We start from the raw sequence: 25,084 nt of genomic DNA, 5'->3' as shown, positions 1-25,084 counted from the left end.
TGTAATTCTATGAGTTATTGGACAAGGAAACTAAGGAGTCACCCCCCCCCATTATATTGGAGGGATGTTTAGTGTAAAAAATCTTATTGCACCCGCCCTAAATGGTGAATGCTGTTGAAATCACTCGCAGCGTTGAAAACTGATTCCTCGATCTGCGTGCGCATATCTCACATGACTCCTTAGTTTCCTTGTCCAATAACTCATAGAATTACAATCAAACTTCAACTTACAGGTAAGTCTCGTTTAATTTTTAAATTACCTATCAATGTGGTAATGTATGATTGATGTAAATCGTTCGTGGTTGACTTAAAAAATAAAATATAGTCTTTTTGGTTGATAAACAGATCATTTGTGTTTATATGATGAAACGCAATTTGATATACTAAGCATAAATATATATTATCGCATTGTCCAATAAATGTAGCGCTATTTATCTTATAGTTTCGTTTCACGTTGATTTTTCTTTTCTCAGAAGTTAGAATTGTCTTATATACGGCATAATATCATCTGTGTATCTACTGAAAATGTGGATGCACAGTCAATGAATCCAAGTGGACGAGTATTCTGCCATTTAGTCAAACAATTTATCAATAATAATATGGACGATGTAAAACTTATCAGTATAAAATAGTATACGCGAAGAAATTTTCATAAATAATAAAAACAAGTGAAGTATCTTTCTCTTTCTGTAAGCATGAACATTACTAAAGAAGTAAGAGCATGGTAAAATGTGAACTATTTACGTTAAATTACGTACATGCACTTGTCATGGGAAGTTTAAAGCATTGAGTTGCTGAGGAAGACCTTCTTTCCAATCCTGGCAAAGAGGAAACTTTGTAATTTTATATTGTTCAATGTTTAGTATATACAGAGGCTGCAAACGCTGTTTCAGGTTGTTTCAATACGCATTTTTGATGGTCGCATTTTATCGACGCATTTGATTAATGCATGGTAACGCATTGAGTTGAAGTCTTGAAAAGACGAATTGGATAAGCATTTTTTGATTTTAATACTCGTGGTAATGAACCAACGTTTGTCGTCAAAAGAATCATGATCGAGCATCCCGCACAACAGAACGCTTAGGTTGTGCGAAAATGGCATTATAAATCTATAATTACCTATCAATGTGGTAATGTATAATTGATGCAAATCGTTCGTGGTTGATTTAAATATTAAAATATAGTCGTTTTGATAGATAAACAGATCATTTGTGTTTATATGATGAAACGCAATTTGATATACTAAGCATAAATATATATTATCGTATTGTCCAATAGATGTAGCGCTATTTAGCTTATAGTTTCGTTTCACGTTGATTTTTCTTTTCTCAGAAGTTAGAATCGTCTTATATACGGCATAATATCATCTGTGTATCTACTGAAAATGTGGATGCACAGTCAATGAATCCAAGTGGACGAGTATTCTGCCATTTAGTCAAACCTTTTATACAATAGCGATAACGAGTAGCTAAACAATACGGCTTTAAAATCAATGTTTTACACAATTTTACTCAACAAATATGACCAAAACGACTATTTCTTCTTTTCCACACTTATTATTTCGTTTCATAACGTAGAGTCACAGTTTTATATTGAAATATTTCTTCAATTTTGCCTTTCTTCGTATTGTAATGTACACATCATTGAAATGTAAAGGATGGGCTCATCACAAGATCATTCTGATTCACAACTTGTAACTGGATACAGCTGTAAAGTAAACAATAATCATGTTCATTGTTCATATATGGTTCTCACCAGATTTATATTTTTACAGAGACTTTACCAATAAATTATCGGAGAAGAGATCAGTTACACGAAGGTCGAATAACGCTATCCATTGAACTGAGTAGCAACGTTTTTGAGCGCTTCAAAAATATCTTAAAAGGGAAAAATCAACGATTCTAACTGGACAATAAATGAAATACAATATTGGTTCTAGAATTACAAAGTTTCATCATCATAAACAAAATATAACCATGCACATTCACAAATTTAAAAAACTACTATCCAATGGATAACGCTATCCACGCTTCGTGCAACAGGCTCCAGTATAAATTTGAAAAAATTTGACGAGAATAAAGGCCAAAAATTGTCCAAATGGAAATCGCCAAACTATTTTTCCGAAATTCCAGGGTCAAAGATCAAGAGATGTATTGATGTAATAGGTACTAAGCACCGATCGGCATAACAGACCTTCAATTTCTTATTGTCGTATTGTAAAGAATCTACGAAAATTTGACAAAACTTTTAGATTCAATACATGATTAACTTCATTAAACTCCTTGAAAAATATGGGTATGTACCTCATACGGTTTTGAGACATGGTTGGATACTCTTTTCTGTGATGATTTTTGTAAGTAATTTATAATAACTTCATAAAATAGAAAGTTTAATAAAGGCTTTAAAAATTAAATTAATGTTCTGTTTTTATAAAAGATCAAATTGTCTTCCTAGCATATTTTCCCCTATATTTATAGAAAAAATAGCTCTTTCCCTTGAAAGAGACATCGTTCCTGCAAGTTCAATATAGTACGAGAATATTTTTTGTGAACTTTATGTTATATCTGGTGTAGGTGACGTAATATTAAAAATAGTAAAAAATTAGACTAAAAATGTAAAAAACATATGTCGTTACCCTCGTTAAATTCTTCAAAGATATATCATTTCTCTCATTAAATACTTTAACAGTTGGAGATTACTCTTTATAAATATCTTTATAATTTGTATTTGAACGTTTACATCAGTAATTATACCAGTAAAGCAACTACAAATAGTCTCGATAATTCTGTCAATTAAACGCCTCTCTGGTTCAATGGAGTCTGGTGTATCGCCAACAATATGACCATAAGCAATGAGTTTCTAAGAACAAAGAATATGAAATATAGAACTTATATAAGATAAATACATGACCTACATAGACATATGGAGGGATAAAGGATTCTGGTGAAAAGACACATGGGAACTTGGAGGATTGGATATGAGTAAGTACTGTGGATAGATAAGGATAGTAATAATGACAAATTTTTTGAAGTATGGATCCTCTAGCTTATTCCGGGAGGAATTTAGGAGGAAACTAACAAAAAAATGTTCTTTAGCAACTTTATTTTGTGCTTTCCAATTGTGATGGCTTAGAGACAACGAAATGACAATGTTTCCGAGATTAAATCTATTTCTTACAACTAAAGACTCCAAGTGTCCTAACACATCAAACAAAAACAACTCACTTGTGTATAGTCAAGTGCAATGGTAATAATCCTGGCACATTTTGTTTGACAAACTTTTTTCATTGATTAAATTTATTCCTAACAACTAAAGATGCAAAGTGTCTTTTCTGTATATTACATATTAAGGAGCTTTAGCAAGAGTACGACTACGACAACGAGTACGAAGTTTGACCGTGTAAGGGAATAGCACGAGGAAGTTTGTTGTCGTTGTCGCTTCGTCAAAATTTTGCTTTAGTTGTAAACAACACAACGAGCCTTTTTATTGTGTAAAACACCGAAGTTTGCGAAGCAGCTACGGCTCTATTTGTCAATAATGAAATAAACGAATCGGTAATACTGATTTTGTGAGATTATACGACTCTTTAGACTGAAAAATCTTCACTATTTTAAGTTTTATGTACGATATATTTGTACTAGTTTATTGTTTATTTATACCTTTAACTTTGCGTACGAAATACATGAAAGTTTTGCAGGTCATATTTTCCTTTTAAATGTACATCTGCGCTCAATAAAGGTTCTAAATTAAAGCCTGGATGCTCGAAAATAGTACTGTAAACTAATTTCTTACAGAATGAAAAAATATACCTACTTTCTTTGCTTAAAAGACACCGTAGTCGCGACCACAAATTTTTTACAAAACATCGTACTCAGATTGATGACGGCTACATGTTGTTGTTGTCGCTACAATGTTTTCGCGTCAAAATGACGTAAATCGTACTCATAGTCTTTGCTAAAGCTCCTTATTCTGTGCTTTAGCTAATAACTTTGTTATGCCACCAAGGGGAACTCTGCTATGACATTATTACAACCAAGCAATTTATCTCAGTATTACCTACAATGACCGCAATTACAACTGACCTGTAATTCAGCCATAGTATCTTCATCTTCTCGCTTGCTGGTGCTTGGGAAAAGACGACATTGTCGATCATTTGGATAAGTTCCAATTGAACGACACACTTAATGATCAATGAATTGAACAGCATCCTCTCCGTCTGCACAACTAAGATAATGACATGATTTTCGACGTTTAAAGTACATACATGAAAAAATTAAAAATGTAACTCGGGTGTTGGTTGAACATTTCCGTATTCACGCTCAGACGATTTTTTCATTTGTCGGTAAAAATCGAACTTTTGAATATGCCAAAAAAGGGCTAATTTATCTTATATGAGGTCTTCTAAAATAAAATAAAATAAGCAACAAATGCAAAAAATAAAACAAAAATGAGTTTCTTAAGTTAGTGCTATTTTGTATGAAAAATAAATGTTAACAGGAGAACTAATTAGCAAAATTATTAGTTCAAACAGTGATAATTCTTTATAAACCAAAGTAAATTAAACACGTAAATGGCAGCAGGCTGTGACAACAAATTATTAATCTCAATTGATTTCTAACACATAGTTACCTGGATCGTGTTCTTCGACAGGTTCAAATCGTAAACTAGGCGTACTATGTAAACTAATGCTGTCTTGTTCTTTGGTTTCTTCAACTGTTTCTTGAGGCATTTCCTCCTCCGTTTCATTCAAACCTTTTGACGATTGCTGACCATCTTGTTCGTCCTCGTCTAAAAAATAATACGGGAAATTTTCACCTGTTACTCAAAGAATGCAAGCTGTTGATCCATACGAGTTAAAGATTCACACCAGCTATATTGCAATATGCGAACTTTTGCTTCATATGAGCTTTTGGTTCAAATGAGCTTTTTTAATATGCGAGCTTTAGCTTACCATGAAATATTTTCCAATCTTATAGTCATGGAGACAATTGAAGCAAAAATTTTCCTTTAAAAGAATTCACAAACTTTTTATTTACCTTCCGGATATTTGGGCACGATATCATCCTCCAGGTCGACAGGTGACATAATCTACAATATACGTCAATTTTAAGGGTAATAAATACATAAAACAAGCAGAATAGTTATGAAAGTTTGTCTATAATCTTAGAGTGTCGGGCTTTAAAACTTCATAAAAATACTAAAGGGCTGATAACATGATCCCGGTAGCCGGGATTCAGCCAAGTGTTAAATCATTTTGGCAAATGGAAACGATTCAATACTTATCATCAGATAAATCTTCGCAAACAATTTCACAATATTCTGATTTAATAACTACGCAAAACATTTAAAATCAAAACAACCAATTTGCCATAATTTGAGAATTACAACCGGAATAACGTTAGGCGCTTCGTAAACAGTTGTAATTTTTAACCTTGAAGTTTTGGCTCTTTTCAATCCCTTGAAATCATCTGGCTAGCTCGCTATCCGGCCAACTCTCCTCCATATAATCAGGCCCTAAGTGTAACTTACCTTGAGTGGTGATGACGCAGGAGTAACATCAGGTGTGGGTAGACTCATTACTTGTTGGTCAGCGGGTCTATATTTCAATAGGTCGTGAGGTACGGATGATTCAAATATCGTCTTTACACATTGACATGTCTTTTCCCAGACGTCTTCGGAGAACGTGTTGCCATTGGATATGACGAGATTTTCCAAACAAATGGTACCAGACCTCGCTAACTGCTCGTTATCTAAAGACATGTATTGAATAAAGGAGCAAAGAAGGACATGGTGTTACAAAGCATTTACATTCAAACCTGTAAGAAACTCTGATACTTCTTGTATATTAATATATATCAAACATAACCAATCACACACTCTCATAATTCAAACCAATCACACACTCTCATAGTTCAAACCAATCACAAGCTCTCATAGTTCAAACCAATCACTAACTCTGATATTTCAAAACAAACACAAACTCTGACACAACGAACCAATCACCAAGACATATGCCAAGCACAAACACTTTGCGAAATCTCAAGCTTACCTTATTTGACACACCACTCTAGATGGCCATACATATCATCAAGAAGAATTTCAGCAAGAATATCAAAATACTGAGTAAAAACATCGATGATAGCATATAGAGCGTGATTACAAGATGTTGTCATCCATTCTGATTTCTATAAAGAAACATCACAAATTTCAAAACATCCTCAGCTGATGCCTCATTTTATAACGAGGAAATACAACACCTTATACACAGACTTTATTCTATGTAAAGGAAACGACCTTCTCGCAGTTTAACATTACTTCCTCCCGATTTAAAGGCAAAAGCATTCTTTACAGGTGGGTAACTTTCACAAACGAGTGTTTCAAACCTTTCATACTGGTACAAATCGTTTACACAAAATGCAATCAGTGTGTAAATAAGGAATGCAAGAGGATAAGAATGGATAGAGAATGAAGTGAATACGAGTAGATATACAGAATGAAATGTGTCTAGAATGAAAGTGGATAGAAGTGAATAAAAAATAGAGGAAGATATGAGGGGATCATTGAACTAAAATACATGGAACGCTACATGAAGCAATTAGTTGAAGCCAAATCTTACACCCAGACACGCGTGTTTAGTGTTTCGAGATTCTCTCGCGGAGTGAAAATTGATTGAACTACACATGCGTGTCTGGGCGTAAAATTTGGCTTCAAAAAATTACTACGGTTTTCTATTACAGGTAGCGTTCCATGTATTTTAGTTCAATGGAGTGGATACACAATTGAAATGGATGAGTGAATTAGGAATGAAGGTGGATAGACGTAAAAACATGAAATGAATATTATTTCATGTGGAACTGGATAGTCGTGTATGTAAGTTAACTTTTTGCGATATAATGCGTGTTTCTGGCAATCATAGACAATAAGACCACAATAACGACATATTATAAACTACGTGTTTTGAACCGTGGTCGATTACGGGAGAATAATGGACCGGCAAAATGTTTCTGAGCCAATCAAACGCGCCATTTAGCCGGAAGTGACGCTTGCCATATAATAAGAGCACAATAATGACAGTTTTCTAACCTCCTGCCAATCTATCTGTCTGTCTGGTAGTTTCATTTTGTCGAAAATTCGAAACACGACTTTAAACACATCACGCCACCAATGTTGGAGAACGTGCTCCCGTATGTTTTCATGATTTCAAACATCACGGTTAGGCCTCTAGTTGATGGATGGAAAATAGCTCACATTCAAATTATACAATACATACTAATCTATATAGTACATACAACTCAATATTTCCACCATACCTTGTTCTGACATCTAGTTTACATCGGTTGATGATACACGAAAACTCAAAGAGGACTGAAAACCAGCCTTTCACCCATATTCTGTCCTGCTCTGATATCCCAGCATCCTCTAATCCGTAGTCTCCAAACATCTGTTTATTAAAGAAAAGAAAACAGACGCCATTGGAAAATGCTACACGAAATAGATGATTTGGATATGATTTGATCCAAAGTGGTTAGCTTTGATGTGATTTTGCAAAATTTTAAATCATTTCAAAGGTGAAAAGAAAGTAGATTTGCAATCGTCGTACCACATGATTTTCGGGAAAAAATTTGGCGCAATTTCGTATCAGTTTTATAGCTTCCATACTCGTGTCTGGGAAACTTGCGTTGCATGTGAATTCCGAAAGACAATTGACGATATCTTGGAAAGAGTCGATGGTCGCGGAGAAGTATTTCTCAAAAATCGTGGCTGAAAGAGAAAATGGGGAATGTGAAATTTATACACTGATAATCTTGTGGGATAAATGAATCTGTCAAAGCTTTGATTTACAAGTGACGTTGAAACAGTAGGGAAACAGGGCTAGAAAAGTTTAAAAAGCTCTGCCTTTTGACTCGTAATTTGCATCAACGAAAAAATGTTTCACACTTATTTCATTTCTTCATTAATTCTCGTTTAATTTTCATTCATGCATCATGAGGCGAACATCCATCCACTTCATGGTAAATAAAAGTTTACCTCGAAAACTTATACGAACATGACTGAATTACCATAGAAAAGAACGAACACATAAAATTCTTGTTGCAAAATAAACGAAGTTCTCTGTCACATCCGAGAAGCACATTTACTTAAACGATATTCAAATTCAATTTGAATTTAATTTAATATTTTACAGATGTCTAAGTAGTTCAAGATTGGCAACGTATTCACCATCATTTATTCAAACATATGCAACCATTTTTATTTTAACATTTTAAAATTTGCATCGATACAAGAACCTTACCCAAGAGCACAACAGACAGGTCGGCGGGAAGATTAGAAGAAAAAGCTCCTTCCTTAAACTACAAACCTGTTGTTTGAAAATCGAGTTCCACGATTCCTTTATCATCATCGGACGCAGCCAAATGAAAAACGGAGAAAACATTCTTCGAACCAGATTTGATGTTTGCGGCTTGCGAATGCACCATTTATGTGACACATCGTACGACCATATCTCGAATTGTGGAAGAACTAAAATGTGAAAAATCCAGTTGTTGATTCAAGTAAATCGTAGACTGAAAATTGCAGTCCTTGTTGCCAAGTTCATAAAGATATCGGAGAAAGAATTTTAATCAAATCCTTCAAATTATAACAGACAAAACAGAGCGATTGATTGAAAGACTTCCTTTGTAAAATTCTTCGTAAAATTTCAACTTGGAAAAGAATCTGCAAAATTTTGTTTATTTGAGAGAAAGATTTTCAAGCTGCAAGAAACTTTACATTTTCTGACAGAAATGACTTCTGCTTAAACTTACCTGTTTTTCTTCACTATGTATTCAAAGGGTCGGAGAAAATCCTTTTGAAATCGGAAATTTGGCAATTCCCCCTTTTCAAAGAATTTCATGGATAATTGTCGCCAAGAGTCGACACAGAAGAACGCAACTTCTTCATTAGGGTTACAACCACACTAAAATGGCACATAAAGTATCTAAGATGGAAAAGTACTATAGTTGGTAGAACATTGAAGATGAAGGCCTTGGTTATCTTGTTTTTATACTTGAGATATGAAAGAAACAAGAACTGTGTTTTGAAATATCATCATAGTTCACAGTTTATCTGATAGTTTAGTTGGTAGAACATTGAACACAACGATTATCTTGTTACTATACCTGAGTACATCATAACAACCTTATGTTTTTATTATTAATATCAAGATACAATCTTAGTCACTAATAATCGCTAACCTTGTTAAAATGATCTCCCAACGCAGCCCATATTCGTGACCATTGCAGCCGAATACGACACATATTGTAATAAGCAATCTCTACGATCTTCTGCAGACTAAACATACGTATCATTGTAGAATTGGAAAGCTCAACTTCCGAGACTTGACGTAAACCTTCCACGAAATCGACTTAGGAGAAAAACGAAAACATTTTGAGATTTGGATACAGGAGATAACGGTACTTGGGATTTGAGAACTGGGGATTTAGATACTGGGGATTTGGTATTTGGGAAAAAGGGATTTGGGTACTTGGGATTTGGTATTTATAAACAGGAGATTTGGGTACTAGAAATTTGGGTACTTGGGATTTAGGGTGTTGGATATTTGGGTACCCTGGACAAAGAATGGTCAGTGAATTATGGTCAAGTTAGATGTATAAAAATCTTATGTAAGATGTAGTTTAATGTATACATGCAAATCTACCGATAGCATAACCATCCAGTTTGACTGATCCCGTGAAAACTCTAAACGTAATAAAACACAATAAAGAATTTGAGATGAATATATTCTGCTGAGAGAACATAACGTATGGACAGTGCACGAGTTCTTCAAAATTTTAGTTTTTTGTTTATGTTCAAGATTCTCTGGTTCACTTGAGCCTGAAGATGACTACCACTAAGGATGTCAAAACGTCAGTCAACAATAACAGTGTCATTCTCAGGACTCTGCTAACATGGACAATGAGCATGTCTACATAGAGAATCACCCATTAGCATTTCTTGCTGTTAAAAGCCCCACTCTAGCTTAAAGACATTTTCAAAGATTCCTGGGACAGGGGGGAGGGGCAGGAGTGAAGCCCGAACGCTTGATGGGAGAGGTGAATATTCATATATTTAGTTTTGCTTGACTGATTTCGTTTAAAAGCTATTTTAATTTGAAAAGAAATTAGTTGGTCACAGCGAAAAATATGACCATATATATGAATATCCACCTCTTCCCCTGCATTGACGTTCTAGCTTCGCCCCTGGGGTGGGAGATAGGTCGCAAAACACAATCCACATAGCTATCAATAAAGTAAACGTTACCTGTCAACAGCAAGACAACACTTTGTGCAGCGGTCTCCCCAATGGCTTCCTGTGAGCCAGCCGCTTTTTTCGAGTGAGCGGCAACAGACATCCGATCTTCATAGAAATACAAGCAAAGAAAAGCACCCAACGTTAGTATCTGACATTTTTCTATGAGCGTCACAACAATGTTATAAGAACCCTGAGGTTATATCATAAGATGTCTTGTTGTTTGCCGTGAATGCTGTGGGTGAATTAGTAACACCACTGGACGCCGTGTGAAGGTATCGCGTTTTCACACCAGTACCGATAAGTTGAGCCAATTCAAGTTGGGAAATGCATTTCAGTATCTAGAATGAAAACAATGACTTTAGGGAAACGTAAAAAGATGCGCCGAGCGGAACAAGCATTTGAGCAACGAAAACGAGTGTCCAACAAGACGAGCATATACGTTAAATACATACGTAGAAAATATCTTCAAATAAAAAATATCTTGAGAAAAAACTCCTTTTCTTATGCATATTTATTACAGATGTACATTTGTGATACGATTCTCTGATGAAGGGTATGGAATACAGTCAACAAAGCACTTGGAAAAATGAAAAGTAAAGACTGTAGCAATATCGTGAAGTTTCCACTACAGACAAGACCTAGACTTTTTCTTTTGATGAAAAAAACAACCGATCATATTTTCAGTCGTATATACCAACCATAATATATAGCAAGATGATTCTCTCTACCTCGAGCCAAGACTTCCCGATGTAATTACCATCCGTTTGAGCGATGGTAAGAAGTGTCTTGATCGTCTCGATGTTCTTCGTTTTCATTTCATGAATATGCGTGCCACTGGTCGCAGTAAGTAAAGTGAACCTGGATAGCGCTTGTACGAAAGCATCTCTTTCCAACTACAATGTGAAAAGAGTTATTAGGAGTATCGAAAAATGAGCTTAATGGTAAAGAATCTCCATTCATATTCCCTAACATCATTATAACTAACTGTAATCATTGAAAAACTTTTAAGAAAATTTTATTTCACATTCACATGCATCCTGATATATCCATATATGTAGACAAACAGACAATTAATTCAAAGGGAAACAAACATCTGTTTTTATTTTATACATTTGTGTATCATCTTAACCTTGAACATATAACACGCAAAGAACACGACGTGTATGTAACTACGTAAATATATTCATAAATTTCAACAACTCAACATTCAAAATATTTTTGAATATGTATTTATGTCCGGGAAAGGGTCACCAGGGGATGAAAAGGTATGCAGAGACATTAATGTCATTATTTCATATCCAAATATAATAAAATGAACAGAATGTTGTGTGTTTATCAACTTACAGGCATGCTGAATATGCAAGATATTCGTATTGCACAGCGGATTCCATCAAGACAAAATGAAGCAACAGAAGGATCGTCGTTGTCTTGTAGATTGACGCTGAACGCGGCAAGAAACGGACTCCATGCAACCTTAAACACACAAAACAAAATGGGGACTGGGCCAGTTGTAAGAAGCAGATTTAGTTTAAGTAGTGCATAATCTCAATAGAAAATTCAGTCAAATCATTCATTGGTCAGTTAAAATATTAGATTATCAAACAAATTTCCTCTTAGTCATCGCAAACATTCATTACATAAAATCTAAGTCTTTTCTTTAACAAGATTAAGATGAATGTCATCATGTTTTGGATTCTACGCCCCCGTACTTGGCACTGTCCGTATAAGTTGACATCAGAATTAACGCTTCGTTAATCAATCCTTACATACACCATAAACATTATCCCCCAGACTCCACTTACCCCGTACCTTGAACATTGTCTTCACGTGACCAATCTGTGTCACCGTGACAAAATCCGTCTGAATATGACTCACGTCTTCTATTTGTATTTTTGCGTTTTCCGCCATCTGCTCCATTTCCATAGAATACAACATACGACGATGTTTTTCACTTTGCAAATCTGTAAAGTGGAAGCACAATAAAAATCTCTTTACTTTCATGTAAATGCATTGGAGCTCTCTTAAGACCAACACCGAACATCACAATATCCATTATAAGCCCCTTTCCTACACACATCTCAAGACCAACACCTCTATCTCAAAACCTTCACCTTCATCTCAGAACTAGGACTCTACACTTCGCAGTCAAGACCCTTACCTAGCATCTGTACAATTTTATCATTTAAGCCTTGATTCTCGTATTAATGTTCCGATACATACATGTAGCATCGTATCTACTGTTCACTTTTGGTGTTTGTTTCATCTTGATTTCATTCTGTGCAATATCATCATAAATTGCTTAAAGATATTCAGATGGAAGATCTTTACTGTCATTTATACCACGATTCATTTGAATGTACTGCTATTTCGTTATCTTCAGTTTAACCTGAAAGAAAATTTCACGTGATTACGATGTCGCATCTGAAGGCTAAATTTTCACGTGATTCCAATGAAGGCTCCTTATTAACGCGATGAAAATCTCGCGTGACCACAATGTAGTCACGTAATCTTAGACATAAAGTCACTTTTATAGAAAACCATTGCAAATGAAGTAAGTCTGTGTAACCTGTGAACTATGTTGATCAGTAGTCAACATGATGATAGAATAAGCCAGAACGTAGGCAGCGTCTGCACTAGCAAACACATCGTCACTAAAATATAAATGATAAATATAAAGTAAAAGTTTATCATAGACAGTCTAACCTAGCTATATCTAGACATGTTTGTACATGAGTAAAGTTGTAGAAACGTCAGTCAACATAAACAACAAAAGTCCTTCTCAGGACTCTACAATCCTGGATGATCTACATCTACAAACATGTAACAATATTTCCAGTTGAAACAACTCACTTTACAGCAAATTGCAGCCCTCAAAACTCGAATAATAAAAGTTCGATGAGAAAATACTTAAAAAAAAATCAAAAATCGTCAAAAACTAGTCCTAAATTATTGTTGATGTTAAATGAAAAAAAAATTAACACATGGTTCATAGACAAAAGTCATTTCGTTAGTTTCACTATCCAGCATGCAATGCGAAATGTAAAACAACAGATAACAAGACACAAATCATGTCCTTACTTTGGGTTCGTTTCACAGAGCCTACTCGCAAACTTCTCCATGAGTCGATCGATCTTTCGCGCGTCACCGGGAAGCCGGAAGTTATGTAAGAACAATCGCAGAGCTTGCACAAGATTGGTACCAGTGAAATCTAACTGATCTATATAGGCGTACATTATCTCCCGTTCATATCTAAGAAGTATAGGAAGACACGAGGAACAGTTGAGGATATGAGGAACAATTGAGGACATGACGAAAAATAGATCTAAGTCTACTATTGTTTGCTTAGTTTGAACAGTAGCAAATCTTACTGAATTCTGTCAATATTATTCACTGGATACAGAAATTTGGAGCATTTAAAAAATTGTTTTGTTTTTTATGGACAAAATAACCAAGAGATTTGAAGTTAATGCTTAGTTTCAAACAGCTTTTGTCCTTTTACATGGAGTTTAATGCAACCTTAAACATATTTTAAACATTCTTGATTTTACGATTAAATTTTCTGATTTACTATTTCATGTATCATGAGCAAACCAACCATGGGCTTCATGGGAAATTCACATAATCAACTTTTCTTGACTCAATTTATGTTGAAATAAATACTTAAGATGAGAATCAAAGGTCTTAACGTGATTTTCACGTGTTTGTCACGCGAGGGAGATGTGAAAAACATACTTACTGTACTGGATCACCAATCAGCTCACGAATCATAGTCTAAAACAATAAAACGCAACACTGGGTCAAAATCCAAAGCAACATTTAATGTTTCTACAAATTCCTCAAAGATAGCGTGCAAATGTGACAAAATGAAAACTTTAGTGAAAGAAGACAACATCATGTGAAATGAAACATAAGGATTGCAATTTGGCGTCGTAAAAAATTCGCAAAAAGTACCCGACTTTGGAGGCAAAATTAAGGAACTTATATTTATCTGTTTAAGTCCAGCGACATGTCATAGTTCTTCAAATAATCCAAATTTTCAATTAAGCTAATAAAAAAGGGGGGCTAAAATTCGTGATATAACCCCTTTAATCGTATTGTAGTGTACACATCATTCAAATGCAAGGATGGGCTCATCACGAGATCATTCTGATTCACAGCTTGTAACTGGATACAGCTTAAAAGTATGAATATGTTTCTCACCAGATTTATATTTTTTACATAGACTTTACCAATAAATTACCAGAGAAAAGATCAGTTGCACGAAGGTCGAATAACGCTATTCATTGACATAAGTAGTAACGTTTTTGAGGGCTTCAAAAATATCTTAAAAGGGAAAAATCAACGATTCGAACTGGACAATCAATGAAATACAATATTGGTTCTAGAATTACAAAGTTTCATCATCATAAACAAAATATAACCATGCACATTCACAAATTTAAAAAACTACTATCCAATGGATAACGCTATCCACGCTTCGAGTAACAGGCCCCAGTTTAAATATTAGAAAAAAAATTTGAAGAGAATAAAGGCCAAAAATTGTCCAAATGGAAATCGTCAAACTGTTTTTCCGAAATTCCAGGGTCAAAGATCAAGAGATGTATTGATGTAATAGGTACTAAGCACCGATCGGCATAACAGACCTTCAATTTCTTATTGTCGTATTGCAAAGAATCTACGAAAATTTGACAAAGCTTTTAGATTCAATAGATGATTAACTTCATTAATCTCCTTGAAAAATATGGGTTTGTACCTCATACGGTTTTGATACATGGTTGGATACTCTTTTCTGTGATGATTTTTGTAAGTAATTTATAATAACTTCATAAAATAGAAAGTTTGATAAAGGCTTTGAAAATTAAATTAATGTCCTGTTTTTATGAAAGATCAAATTGTCTTCCTAGCATATTTTTTCTTGTATTTATTTAACAAATAGCTCTTTCCCTTGAAAGAGACATCGTTCCTGCAAGTTCAATATAGTACGAGAATATTTTTTGTGAACTTTATGTTATATCTGGTGTACGTGACGTAATATTAAAAATAGTAAAAAATTAGACAAAAAATGTAAAAGAAACATAGCGTTAAATTCCTCAAGGATATATCATTTCTCTCATTAAATACTTTAACAGTTTAAGATTACTTTTATAAATATCTTTATAATTTGTATTTGAACGTTTACATCACTATTTATACCAGTAAAGCAACTACAAATAGTCTCGATAATTCTGTCAATTAAACGCCTCTCTATTTCAATGGAGTCTGATGTATCACCAACAAAATGACCATAAGCAATGAGTTTCTAAGAACAAAGAATATGAAATATAGAACTTATATAAGATAAATACATGACCTACATAGACATATGGAGGGATAAAGGATTCTGGTGAAAAGACACATGGGAACTTGGAGGATTGGATATGAGTAAGTACTGTGGATAGATAAGGATAGCATTAATGACAAATTTTTTGAAGTATGGATCCTCTAGATTATTCTGGGAGGAATTTGGGAGGAAAATAACAAAAAATGTTCTTTAGCAACTTTATTTTGTGCTATCCAATTGTAATGGCTTAGAGACAATGAAATGACAATGTTTCCGAGATTAAATCTATTTCTTACAACTAAAGACTCCAAGTGTCCTAACACATCAAACAAAAACAACTTACTTGTGTACAGTCAAGTGCAATGGTGACAATGAGGGCACATTTTTTTTGACAAACTTTTTCATTGATTAAATTTATTCCTAACAACTAAAGATGCCAAGTGTCTTTCCTGTATATTACATATTCTGTGCTTCAGCTAAGAGCTTTGTTAAGCCACCAAGGGGACCTCTAGTACAACAACATTACGACAAAACGATTTATCTCAGCATTGCCTACAATGACAAAAGAAAAAAGAGTGATATCAATAATATTTCCTTATAATAGCTATAAAATTAGGCTAAAAAAGCTAGATATGTCACCAATAGAATTACACCATGAAGATTTATGTAAACGTTATTTCCAGACAATTGAAACAAACGAACAACACAAATTAAGAAATTTACTGCCAAACAAAAATAACTGTAAAAATAACCTGAGAAGTAAACATAAATATAAAGTTCCGCTTGCTCACACCAACAGAGCAAAGAATTCGTTCATCCTGTCCTTGTGTACATAAAGTTACACAAAAGTGGCTAGGTATGGAGTTTTCCTTGTCTCTGTTGGTGTTAGCGAGTACCATTTTTATAATTGTAAATTTAATAAATGTAAATACTTTGTAGGATTTTATTGTATTTTAGATATTGGATATTATTTGTTATTATAACTTTACTAATTTAGATATTTGTAATTCAGCCGCAAGGCTGCAAGTAATATTTTTAATAAACTACTTACTTACTTACTTACCCTAATGATCGTAATTACAACTGACCTGTAATTCAGCCATATTACTTCATCTTCTCGCTTGCTGGTGCTTGGGAAAAAGACGACATTGTCGATCATTTGGATAAGTTCCAATTGAACGACACACTTAATGATCAATGAATTGAACAGCATCCTCTCCGTCTGCACAACTAAAATAATGAGATGATTTTACGACGTTAAAGTGCATACATGAAAAAATTAAAAAATGTCACTCGGGTGTTGGTTGAACATTTCAGTATTCACGCTGAGACGATTTTTTCATTTGTCGGTAAAAATTGAACTTTTGAATATGCCAAACAAAGGACTAATTTATCTTATTAGAGGTCTTCTAAAATAAAATAAAATAAGCAACGAATGCAAAAAAATAAAACAAAAATGAGTTTCTTAAGTTAGTGCAATTTTTATGAAAAATAAATGTTAACAGGAGAAGTAGTAATAATTACTAATTAGTAACAATATTAGTTCTATTAGTAACAGTTAACAGCATTATTGTTTCAAACATTGCAAAAAATGTAAATTTTTAGAACATAAGCATTTTCAGGAAATGTTACATGACGTCGCTGTTCACTTCAGATTGAGTTTTTCAAACGCATATATCAATTATACGTTTTGCTACGCCTTTCCAATAAACCAAAGTAAATTAAACACGTAAATGGCAGCAGGCTGTGACAAAAAATTATTAATCTCAATTGATTTCTAACACATAGTTACCTGGTTCTTGTTCTTCGATAGGTTCAAATCGTAAACTAGGCGTACTATTTAAACTAATGCTGTCTTGTTCTTTGGTTTCTTCAACTGTTTCTTGAGGCATTTCCTCCTCCGTTTCATTCAAACCTTTTGACGATTGCTGACCATCTTGTTCGTCCTCGTCTGAAAAATAATACGGAAAACGTTTCACTTGTTACTCAAAGAATGCAAGCTGTTTGTCCATACTAGTTAAAGATTCACACGAGCTATATTGCAATATGCGAACTTTTGCTTCATATGAGCTTTTGGTTCAAATGAGCTTTTTTAATATGCGAACTTTAGCTTACCATGAAATATTTTCCAAACTTATGATTATGGAGACAATTGAAGCAAAAACTTTCCTTTAAAAGAATTCACAAACTTTTTATTTAACTTCCGGATATTTGGGCACGATATCATCCTCCAGGTCGACAGGTGACATTATCTACAATATACGTCAATTTTAAGGGTAATAAATACATAAAACAAACAGAATAGTTATGAAAGTTTGTCAATAATTTTAGAGTGTCGGGCTTTAAAAATAAATACTAAAACAAAATTCAGAATAAAATTTTGGCAAATGGAAACGATTCAATACTTATATTAAATTTTCAAGCAATTTCACAATATTTTAACTACGCAAAACATTTAAAATTTGCAAGCAATATTTGAGAATTACAAAATGAACCTTTACATTTGAATTAAATTGTTTTTTCAACCCTGGAAATCATCGGGCTAATTCGCTATCCGGGCCAACTTCCCTTCATATAACCAAACCCTAAGAGTAACTTACCTTAAGTGGTGATGATGCAAGAGTGACATCAGGTGTGGGTAGACTCATTACTTGTTGGTCAGCGGGTCTCCATTTCAATAGTTCGTGAGGTACGGTTGATTCAAATATCGTCTTTACACATTGACATGTCTTTTCCCAGACGTCTTCGGAGAATGTGTTGCCATTGGATATGACGAGATTTTCCAAACAATTGGTACCAGACCTCGCCAACTGCTCGTTATCTAAAGACATGTATTGAATGAACGAGCAAAGCAGGACATGGTGTTACAAAGCATTTACAGTCGAACCTGTAAGAAACTCTAATACTTCTTGTATACTAATGTACCTCAAGCCAAACCAATCACAAACTCTCATAGTTCAAACCAATCACAAACTCTGATATTTCAAACCAATCACTAACTCTGTTATTTCAAACCAATCACAAACTCTGACACAACGAACCAATCACCAAGGCATATGCCAAGCACAAACACGTTGCTTGAACTCAAGCTTACCTTGTTTGACACACCATTCTAGATGGCCATACATAACATCAAGAAGAATTTCAGAAAGAATATCAAAATATTGAGTAAAAACATAGATGATAGCATATAGAGCATGATTACAAGTTGTTGTCATCCATTCTGATTTCTATAAAGAAACATCACAGATTTCAAAACATCCTCAGCTGATGTCTCATTTTATGACGAGGAAATACAACACCTTATACACGGACTTTATTCTATGTAAAGGAAACGACCTTCCCGCAGTTTAACACTAATCCCTCCTGATTTAAAGGCAAAAGCATTCATTACAGGTGGGAAACTTTCACAAACGAGTCTTTCAAACCTTCCATACTGGTACAAATTGTTTACACAAAATGCTATAGGTGAGTAATTAGGGAAAGCAAGAGGATAAGATTGGAGAGAGAATGAGGTGAATACGAGTAGATATACAGAATGAAAAATTACTACGGTTTTCTATTACAGGTAGCATTCAATGTATTTTAGTTCAATGGAGTGGATACACAATTGAAATGGATGAGTGAATGAGGAATGAAGGTGGATAGACGTGAACACATGAAATGAATATTATTCCATGTGGAACTGGATAGTCGTGTATGTAACTTGACTTTTTGCGATATAATGTGTGTTTATGGCAATCATAGACAATGATCTATCTGTCTGTCTGGTAGTTTCATGTTGCCAAAAATTCGAAACACAACTTTAAACAAATGACGCCACCAATGTTGGAGAAACGTGTTCCCGTATGTTTTCATGATTTCAAACATCACGGTTAGGCCTCTAGTTGATGGATGGAAAATAGCTCACATTCAAATTATACAATACATTCTAATCTATACAGTACATACAACTCAATATTTCCACCATACCTTGTTCTGACATCTAGTTTACATCGGTTGATGATACACGAAAGCTCAAAAAGGACTGGAAACCAGCTTTTCACCCAGATTCTGTCCTGCTCTGATATCCCAGCATCCTCTACTCCGTAGTCTTTAAACATCTGTTTATAAAAGAAAACAGAAGCCATTGGAAAATGCTACACGAAAAAGCGATTGAAATTGATGATTTGGATTTGATTTGATCCAAAGTGGTTAGCTTTGATGTGATTTTGCAAAATTTTAAATCATTTCAAAGGTGAAAAGAAAGTAGATTTGCAATCGTCGTACCACAGGATTTTCGGAAACAAATTTGGCGCAATTTCGTATCAGTCTTATTGCTTCCATACTCGTGTCCGGGAAACTTGCGTTGCATGCGAATTCCGAGAGACACTTGACGGCATCTTGGAAAGAGTTGATGGTCACGGAGAAATATTTCTCAAAAATCGTGGCTGAAAGAGAAAATGAATCTGTCAAAGCTTTGATTTACAAGTGCCGTTGAAACAGTAGAGAAACAGGGCTAGAAAAGTTTAAATAACTCTGCCTTTTGACTCGTAATTTGCATCAACGAAAAAATGTTTAAAATCTATTTCATTTCTCCATTAACTCTCGTTTAATTTTTATTCATGCATCATGAGGCCATCATCCATCGACTTCATGGTAAATAAAAGTTTACCTTGAAAACTTATACGAATATGACTGAATAGCCATGGAAAAGAACGAACACATAAAATTCTTGTTGCAAAATAAACGAAGTTCTCTGTCACATCCGAGAAACACATTTACTTAAACGATATTCAAATTCAATTTGAATTTAATTTAATATTTTACAGATGTCTAAGTAGTTCAAGCTTGGAAACGGATTCACCATCATTTCTTTAAACATATGCAACCATTTTTATTTTAAAATTTTAAAATTTGAACCATTACAAGAAACTTACCCAAGAGCACAACAGACAGGACGGCGGTAAGATTAGAAGAAAAACCTCCTTCCTTAAACTACAAACCTGTTGTTTGAAAAGCGACTTCCACGATTCCTTCATCATGATCGGACGCAGCCAAATGAATGTTTGCGGCTTGCAAGTGCACCATTTTTGTGAGACATCGTACGACCATATCATGAATTGTGGAAGAACTAAAATGTGAAAAATCCAGTTGTTGATTCAAGCAAATCGTACACTGAAAATTGCAGTCCTTGTTGAAAAGTTCATAAAATATCGAAGAAAGAATTTTAATGAAATCCTTCCAATTATAACAGACAAAACAGAGCGATTGATTGAAAGATTTCCTTTGTAAAATTCTTCGTAAAATTTCAACTTGGAAAAGAATCTGCAAAGTCTGCCACCAATTTTGTTTATTTGAGAGAAAGATTTTCAAGCTGCCAGAAACTTTACATTTTCTGACAGAATTGACTCCTGCATAAACTTACCTGTTTTTCTTCACTATGTATTCAAAGGGTCGGAGAAAATCCTTTTGAAATCGGAAATTTGACAATTCCCCCTTTTCCAAGAACTTCATGGATAATTGTCGCAAAGAGTCGACACAGAAGAACGCAACTTCTTCATTAGGGTTACAACCACACTAAAATGGCAAATAAATTATCTAAGATAGAGAAGTACTATAGTTGGTAGAACATTGGAGATGAAGGCATTGATTATCTTGTTTTTATACTTGAGATATGAAAGAAACTAGAACTGTGTTTTAAAATATCATCATAGTTCACAGTTGATCTGATAGTTTAGTTGATAGAGCATTGAAGACAATGATTATCTTGTTACTATACCTGAGTACATCACAACAACGTGATGTTTTTATCCATAATATCAAGATACAATCTTAGTCGTTAATAATCGCTAACCTTGTTAAAATGATCTCCCAACACAGCCCATATTCGTGACCATTGCAGCCGAATACGACCCATATCATAATAAGCAAACTCTACCATCTTCTGCAGACTAAACATACGTATCATTGTAGGATTGGAAAGCTTAACTTCCGAGACTTGACGTAAACCTTCCACGAAATCGACTTAGGAGAAAAACGAAAACATTTTGAGATTTGGATACAGGAGATAACAATACTTGGGATTTGAGATCTCGGGATTTGGACACTGGGGATTTGGGCTACTTGGGATTTGGTATTTGGGAACAGGGGATTTGGGTAATAGAAATTTGGGTACTTCAGATTTCGGGTATTGGAGATTTGGGTACTTGGGATAAAGGATGGTCAGTGAATTATGGTCAAGTTAGATGTATAAAACTCTTATGTACGATGCACTTTAATGTATGCATGCAAACCTACCGATAGCATAACCATCCAGTTTCACTGATCCCTTGAAAACTCTAAACGCAATAAAACACAATGAAGAAGTTGAGATGAAGATATTCTGTTGAGAGAACACAACGTATGGACAGTGCACGAGTTCTTCAAAATTTTATTTTTATGTTTATGTTCAAGTTTCTCTGGTTCACTTGAGCCTGAAGATGACTACCGCTAAAGATGTCAAAACGTCAGTCAACAATAACAATAACAGTCATTCTCAGGACGCTGCTAACAAGGACAATGAACATGTCTACATACAGAATCATCCATCGACGTTTCTTGCTGTTACACGCCCCACTCTAGCCTAAAGAAAATTTTAAAGATTCCTGCAAGGGGGGCAGGGGCGAAGCCATAACGGTGAATGGGAGTGGTGAATATTCATATATTTAGTTTTGCCTGACTGATTTGGTTTAAAAGCTATTTTAATTTGAAAAGAAATTGGTCACAGCGGAATATATGACAATATATAAGAATATTCACCTCTCCCCCTGCATTAACGTTCTAGCTTCGCCCCTGGGGTGGGAGATAGGTCACAAAACAGAATCCACATAGCCATCATTAAAGTAAACGTTACCTGTCAACTGCAACGACAACATTTTGTGCAGCGGTCTCCCCAATGGCTTCCAGTGAGTCAGCCGCTTTTTTCGGGTCAGCGGCAACAGGCATCCGACCTTCATAGAAATACAAACAAAGAAAAGCACCCAACGTTAGTATTTGACATTTTTCTATGAGCGTCACAACAATGTTAGAAGCAACCTGAGGTTATATCATAAGATGTCTTGTTGTTTGCGGTGAATGCTGTGGGTGAATTAGTAACACCGCTGGACGCCGTGTGAAGGTATCGCGTTTTCACACCAGTACCGATAAGTTGAGCCAATTCAAGTTGGGAAATGCATTTCAGTGTCTAGAATGAAAACAATGACTTTAGGGAAACGTAATAAGATGCGCCGAGCGGAACGAGCATTTGAGCAACGAAAACGAGTGTCCAACAAGACGAACATAAACGGTAATCACATGCAAAGAAAACATCTTCAAATAAAAACTATCTTTAGAAAAAAACTTCATTTTCTTATGGATATTTATTACAGATGTACATTTTTGATACGATTCTCTGATGAAGGGTATGGAATACGGTCATCAAAGCTCTTGGAAAAATGAAAGTAAAGACTGTAGCAATATCGTAAAGTTTCCACTACAGACAAGACCTAAACTTTTTCTTTTGATGAAAAAACAATCAATCATATTTTCAGTCGTGGACACCAACCGTTTGAGCGATGGTTATTACCATCCGTTTGAGCGATGGTAAGAAGTGTCTTGATCGTCTCTATGTTCTTCGCATTGAGTTCTATAATAACTGGAGGCGCTAACTTTACTGGGGCGAGGATGCCAAAAAAATGGCGGCCAACGGACGTATTTCCGCTGAAATGATCGCTTTGCAGAAAAATAATATTCTCGACCTCCCCCTGGTGTCTATAGTAAATTATAAAGAATTTTTCAAAAACAAACAGGATATCACAGAATATGGATATCGTTAGTTCCATATTCTGTTGCGATGTCTTTTTTGGCATTTCTTTTATAATGCCAACACTTCAATCGTTCAATTGTTGGATGTCGTAGTTTCCACAAAAAGGAACATATCGCTTCTCACAGGTGAGATAATTGTTTGTTTTGTTAGTCCGTCAACGATTGAATAGCAATTATACATGCACTTGAAAAGCCATAAAATACATATTACAGATCGTATTTTTTAAGACTGACTTGAACGACAAATATACTGATGTTTTCCTGTTTTTGTTTATAAAATTCTGCATACTTTTCTGTCATTTGTTAATGCATGAAATCGTTACATGGTTTAAATCCCTTCTTGCAAAATATCTGTTTACACTTTATCCTTTTTGTGCATACAAAAACACCAGATGCTAGATTATACAGATGAGGAAAAAGCAATGGACACTGGTATCAAATGTGTATAAAATTTGTTTTTGTTTTGAAAACTGAAAATCACTCAAATAGTTCAATTGCATTCAAAACAGGTCAGGGAACTGAAGAGAAAGATAACGAAAATGCAAGTGTGTATTTAGCCAAAAATGGTTATACTGTTTAATGATTGTTTTTTGCATTATTACACAATACATCAATGCATCAAAATGTGCTAAAAATCTACTACTATTTGAGGTGGCTCCAATTCTGAAAACCAAAAAAATAAAGAAGGTAAACAGTGCTTTGTATACAATACTGTTCTCGTTCATATATGATATATGCCCATCAGCTCTCTCATGATACTTTTGTCTTTTCACCTGAGTCTTTTCACCTGAATCTTTTCACCTGAGTCTTTTCACCATGAGTCTTTTCACCTGAATCTTTTAACCTGAGTCTTTTCACCTGAATCCTTTTCACCTGAGTCTTTCACCATGAGTCTTTTCACCATGAGTCTTTTAACCTGAAATTTAATCATACACATAACAAATCAAACAGCACCTAACAAATGATTTGTTTATGTAGAAAGCAATGCCAAAGCAAAAAATTCATTTAAAGGTGTGGTATAGTGTATACATGTACTAATTGCCTTTGATGCCAGGCTGATAATTGCTATTGTTTTTTTTAATGAAGGAAGATGCTATAATTGTGGCCACAAAGGCCACAAAATGAATGAATGCGAGAAAAGTAATGACAAAAAATGAAATAACATTTCTTTCATGACCATTGTAATTGACAATTATATACACTTTTTTTTTGTATAGAGTTTAATCGTATGAGAAGAAGTAAGTTTAATTGACCTATTGATAAAACATCAGCTTGATTACATGGTTGAAAACTTCAAGTTGCATGCATTATTGTTAACAGAAATAAGCTAATGTCACAAATAAATAAAAAGTGTCATGAACTACAACTTCCTTATGAATATTTAACAGGACGACGTTGCTACATATGCAAAAGATTGGGCCATGTTGCCAAGCACTGTAAAGAAGCAAACCCACCAGTCAAAAACGTTCTGAACAATTGCAGCAGCTGTACAATAAACCTTACGAGAAAATAAATTTTAAATATTTGTTATTTTTGTCATTTAGTTATCTTTATCAGAAATACAAAAAGATTATATATTGTTTTTTTTCTCAAAACTTCATTAAAAGAAAATTCTTATTGCAAATATGTTGTGTAACTTAGTCTGATTGCA

General features: G+C 34.4%; 4 protein-coding genes, 1 long non-coding RNA gene and 1 pseudogene across 7 annotated transcripts in view; 1 reads left to right on the top strand and 5 right to left on the bottom strand.

The window, feature by feature from the left end:
• The window catches only part of LOC124450855, a 113,061-nt gene that overhangs the window by 19,929 nt on the left and 68,048 nt on the right, over positions 1–25,084 (bottom strand). The window contains exon 1 of one of the 2 annotated variants that reach the window (XM_047001514.1): positions 1,783–1,911. The exons of the other annotated variant lie outside the window; for it this stretch is intronic. The gene's annotated coding sequence lies outside the window, so the exon portion shown is untranslated. Of the gene's footprint in view, positions 1–1,782; positions 1,912–25,084 lie in introns of those variants that run through there. 2 annotated transcript variants of the gene reach the window in all.
• LOC124450874 (brefeldin A-inhibited guanine nucleotide-exchange protein 1-like) lies at positions 2,538–5,071 on the bottom strand. Of its 2 annotated transcripts, none has more exons than XM_047001545.1 (4): positions 5,025–5,071; positions 4,629–4,787; positions 4,082–4,223; positions 2,538–2,858 (listed from the first exon to the last, which is right to left on the bottom strand). In XM_047001545.1, the coding sequence occupies exons 2-4, from the start codon at positions 4,726–4,728 to the stop codon at positions 2,792–2,794; spliced, it is 309 nt and encodes a 102-aa protein (XP_046857501.1). In that variant the 5' UTR covers positions 4,729–4,787; positions 5,025–5,071; the 3' UTR covers positions 2,538–2,791. The 2 variants fall into 2 exon arrangements, with proteins under 2 accessions (XP_046857501.1, XP_046857502.1); XM_047001546.1 differs by lacking the exon at positions 5,025–5,071 and adding an exon at positions 4,951–4,972.
• LOC124451130 lies at positions 5,028–12,644 on the bottom strand (annotated as a pseudogene).
• LOC124451126 (brefeldin A-inhibited guanine nucleotide-exchange protein 1-like) lies at positions 12,652–14,057 on the bottom strand. Its single transcript, XM_047001759.1, has 4 exons — positions 14,026–14,057; positions 13,368–13,538; positions 12,856–12,940; positions 12,652–12,675 (listed from the first exon to the last, which is right to left on the bottom strand). Exons 1-4 carry the CDS (start codon positions 14,055–14,057, stop codon positions 12,652–12,654), a joined length of 312 nt encoding a protein of 103 aa, XP_046857715.1.
• Positions 15,356–23,197, bottom strand: LOC124451125 (brefeldin A-inhibited guanine nucleotide-exchange protein 1-like). The gene is made up of 16 exons (XM_047001758.1): positions 23,174–23,197; positions 22,666–22,813; positions 22,484–22,580; positions 21,889–21,929; positions 21,446–21,615; positions 21,017–21,168; positions 20,595–20,722; positions 19,879–20,039; positions 19,582–19,712; positions 19,365–19,492; positions 18,704–18,841; positions 18,210–18,430; positions 17,810–17,861; positions 17,402–17,560; positions 16,698–16,839; positions 15,356–15,588 (listed from the first exon to the last, which is right to left on the bottom strand). The coding sequence occupies exons 1-16, from the start codon at positions 23,195–23,197 to the stop codon at positions 15,534–15,536; spliced, it is 1,947 nt and encodes a 648-aa protein (XP_046857714.1). The 3' UTR covers positions 15,356–15,533.
• LOC124450882 lies at positions 24,411–24,916 on the top strand. The gene is made up of 4 exons (XR_006950239.1): positions 24,411–24,444; positions 24,520–24,573; positions 24,651–24,671; positions 24,822–24,916. It is a non-coding gene; the product is annotated as an uncharacterized LOC124450882 (long non-coding RNA).

The sequence above is a fragment of the Xenia sp. Carnegie-2017 genome, unplaced genomic scaffold (genome assembly GCF_021976095.1).
Source record: "Xenia sp. Carnegie-2017 unplaced genomic scaffold, XeniaSp_v1 HiC_scaffold_24, whole genome shotgun sequence".
NCBI classification, from domain to species: Eukaryota; Metazoa; Cnidaria; class Anthozoa; order Malacalcyonacea; family Xeniidae; genus Xenia; species Xenia sp. Carnegie-2017.
This window is presented reverse-complemented; position numbering and strand designations above follow the sequence as displayed.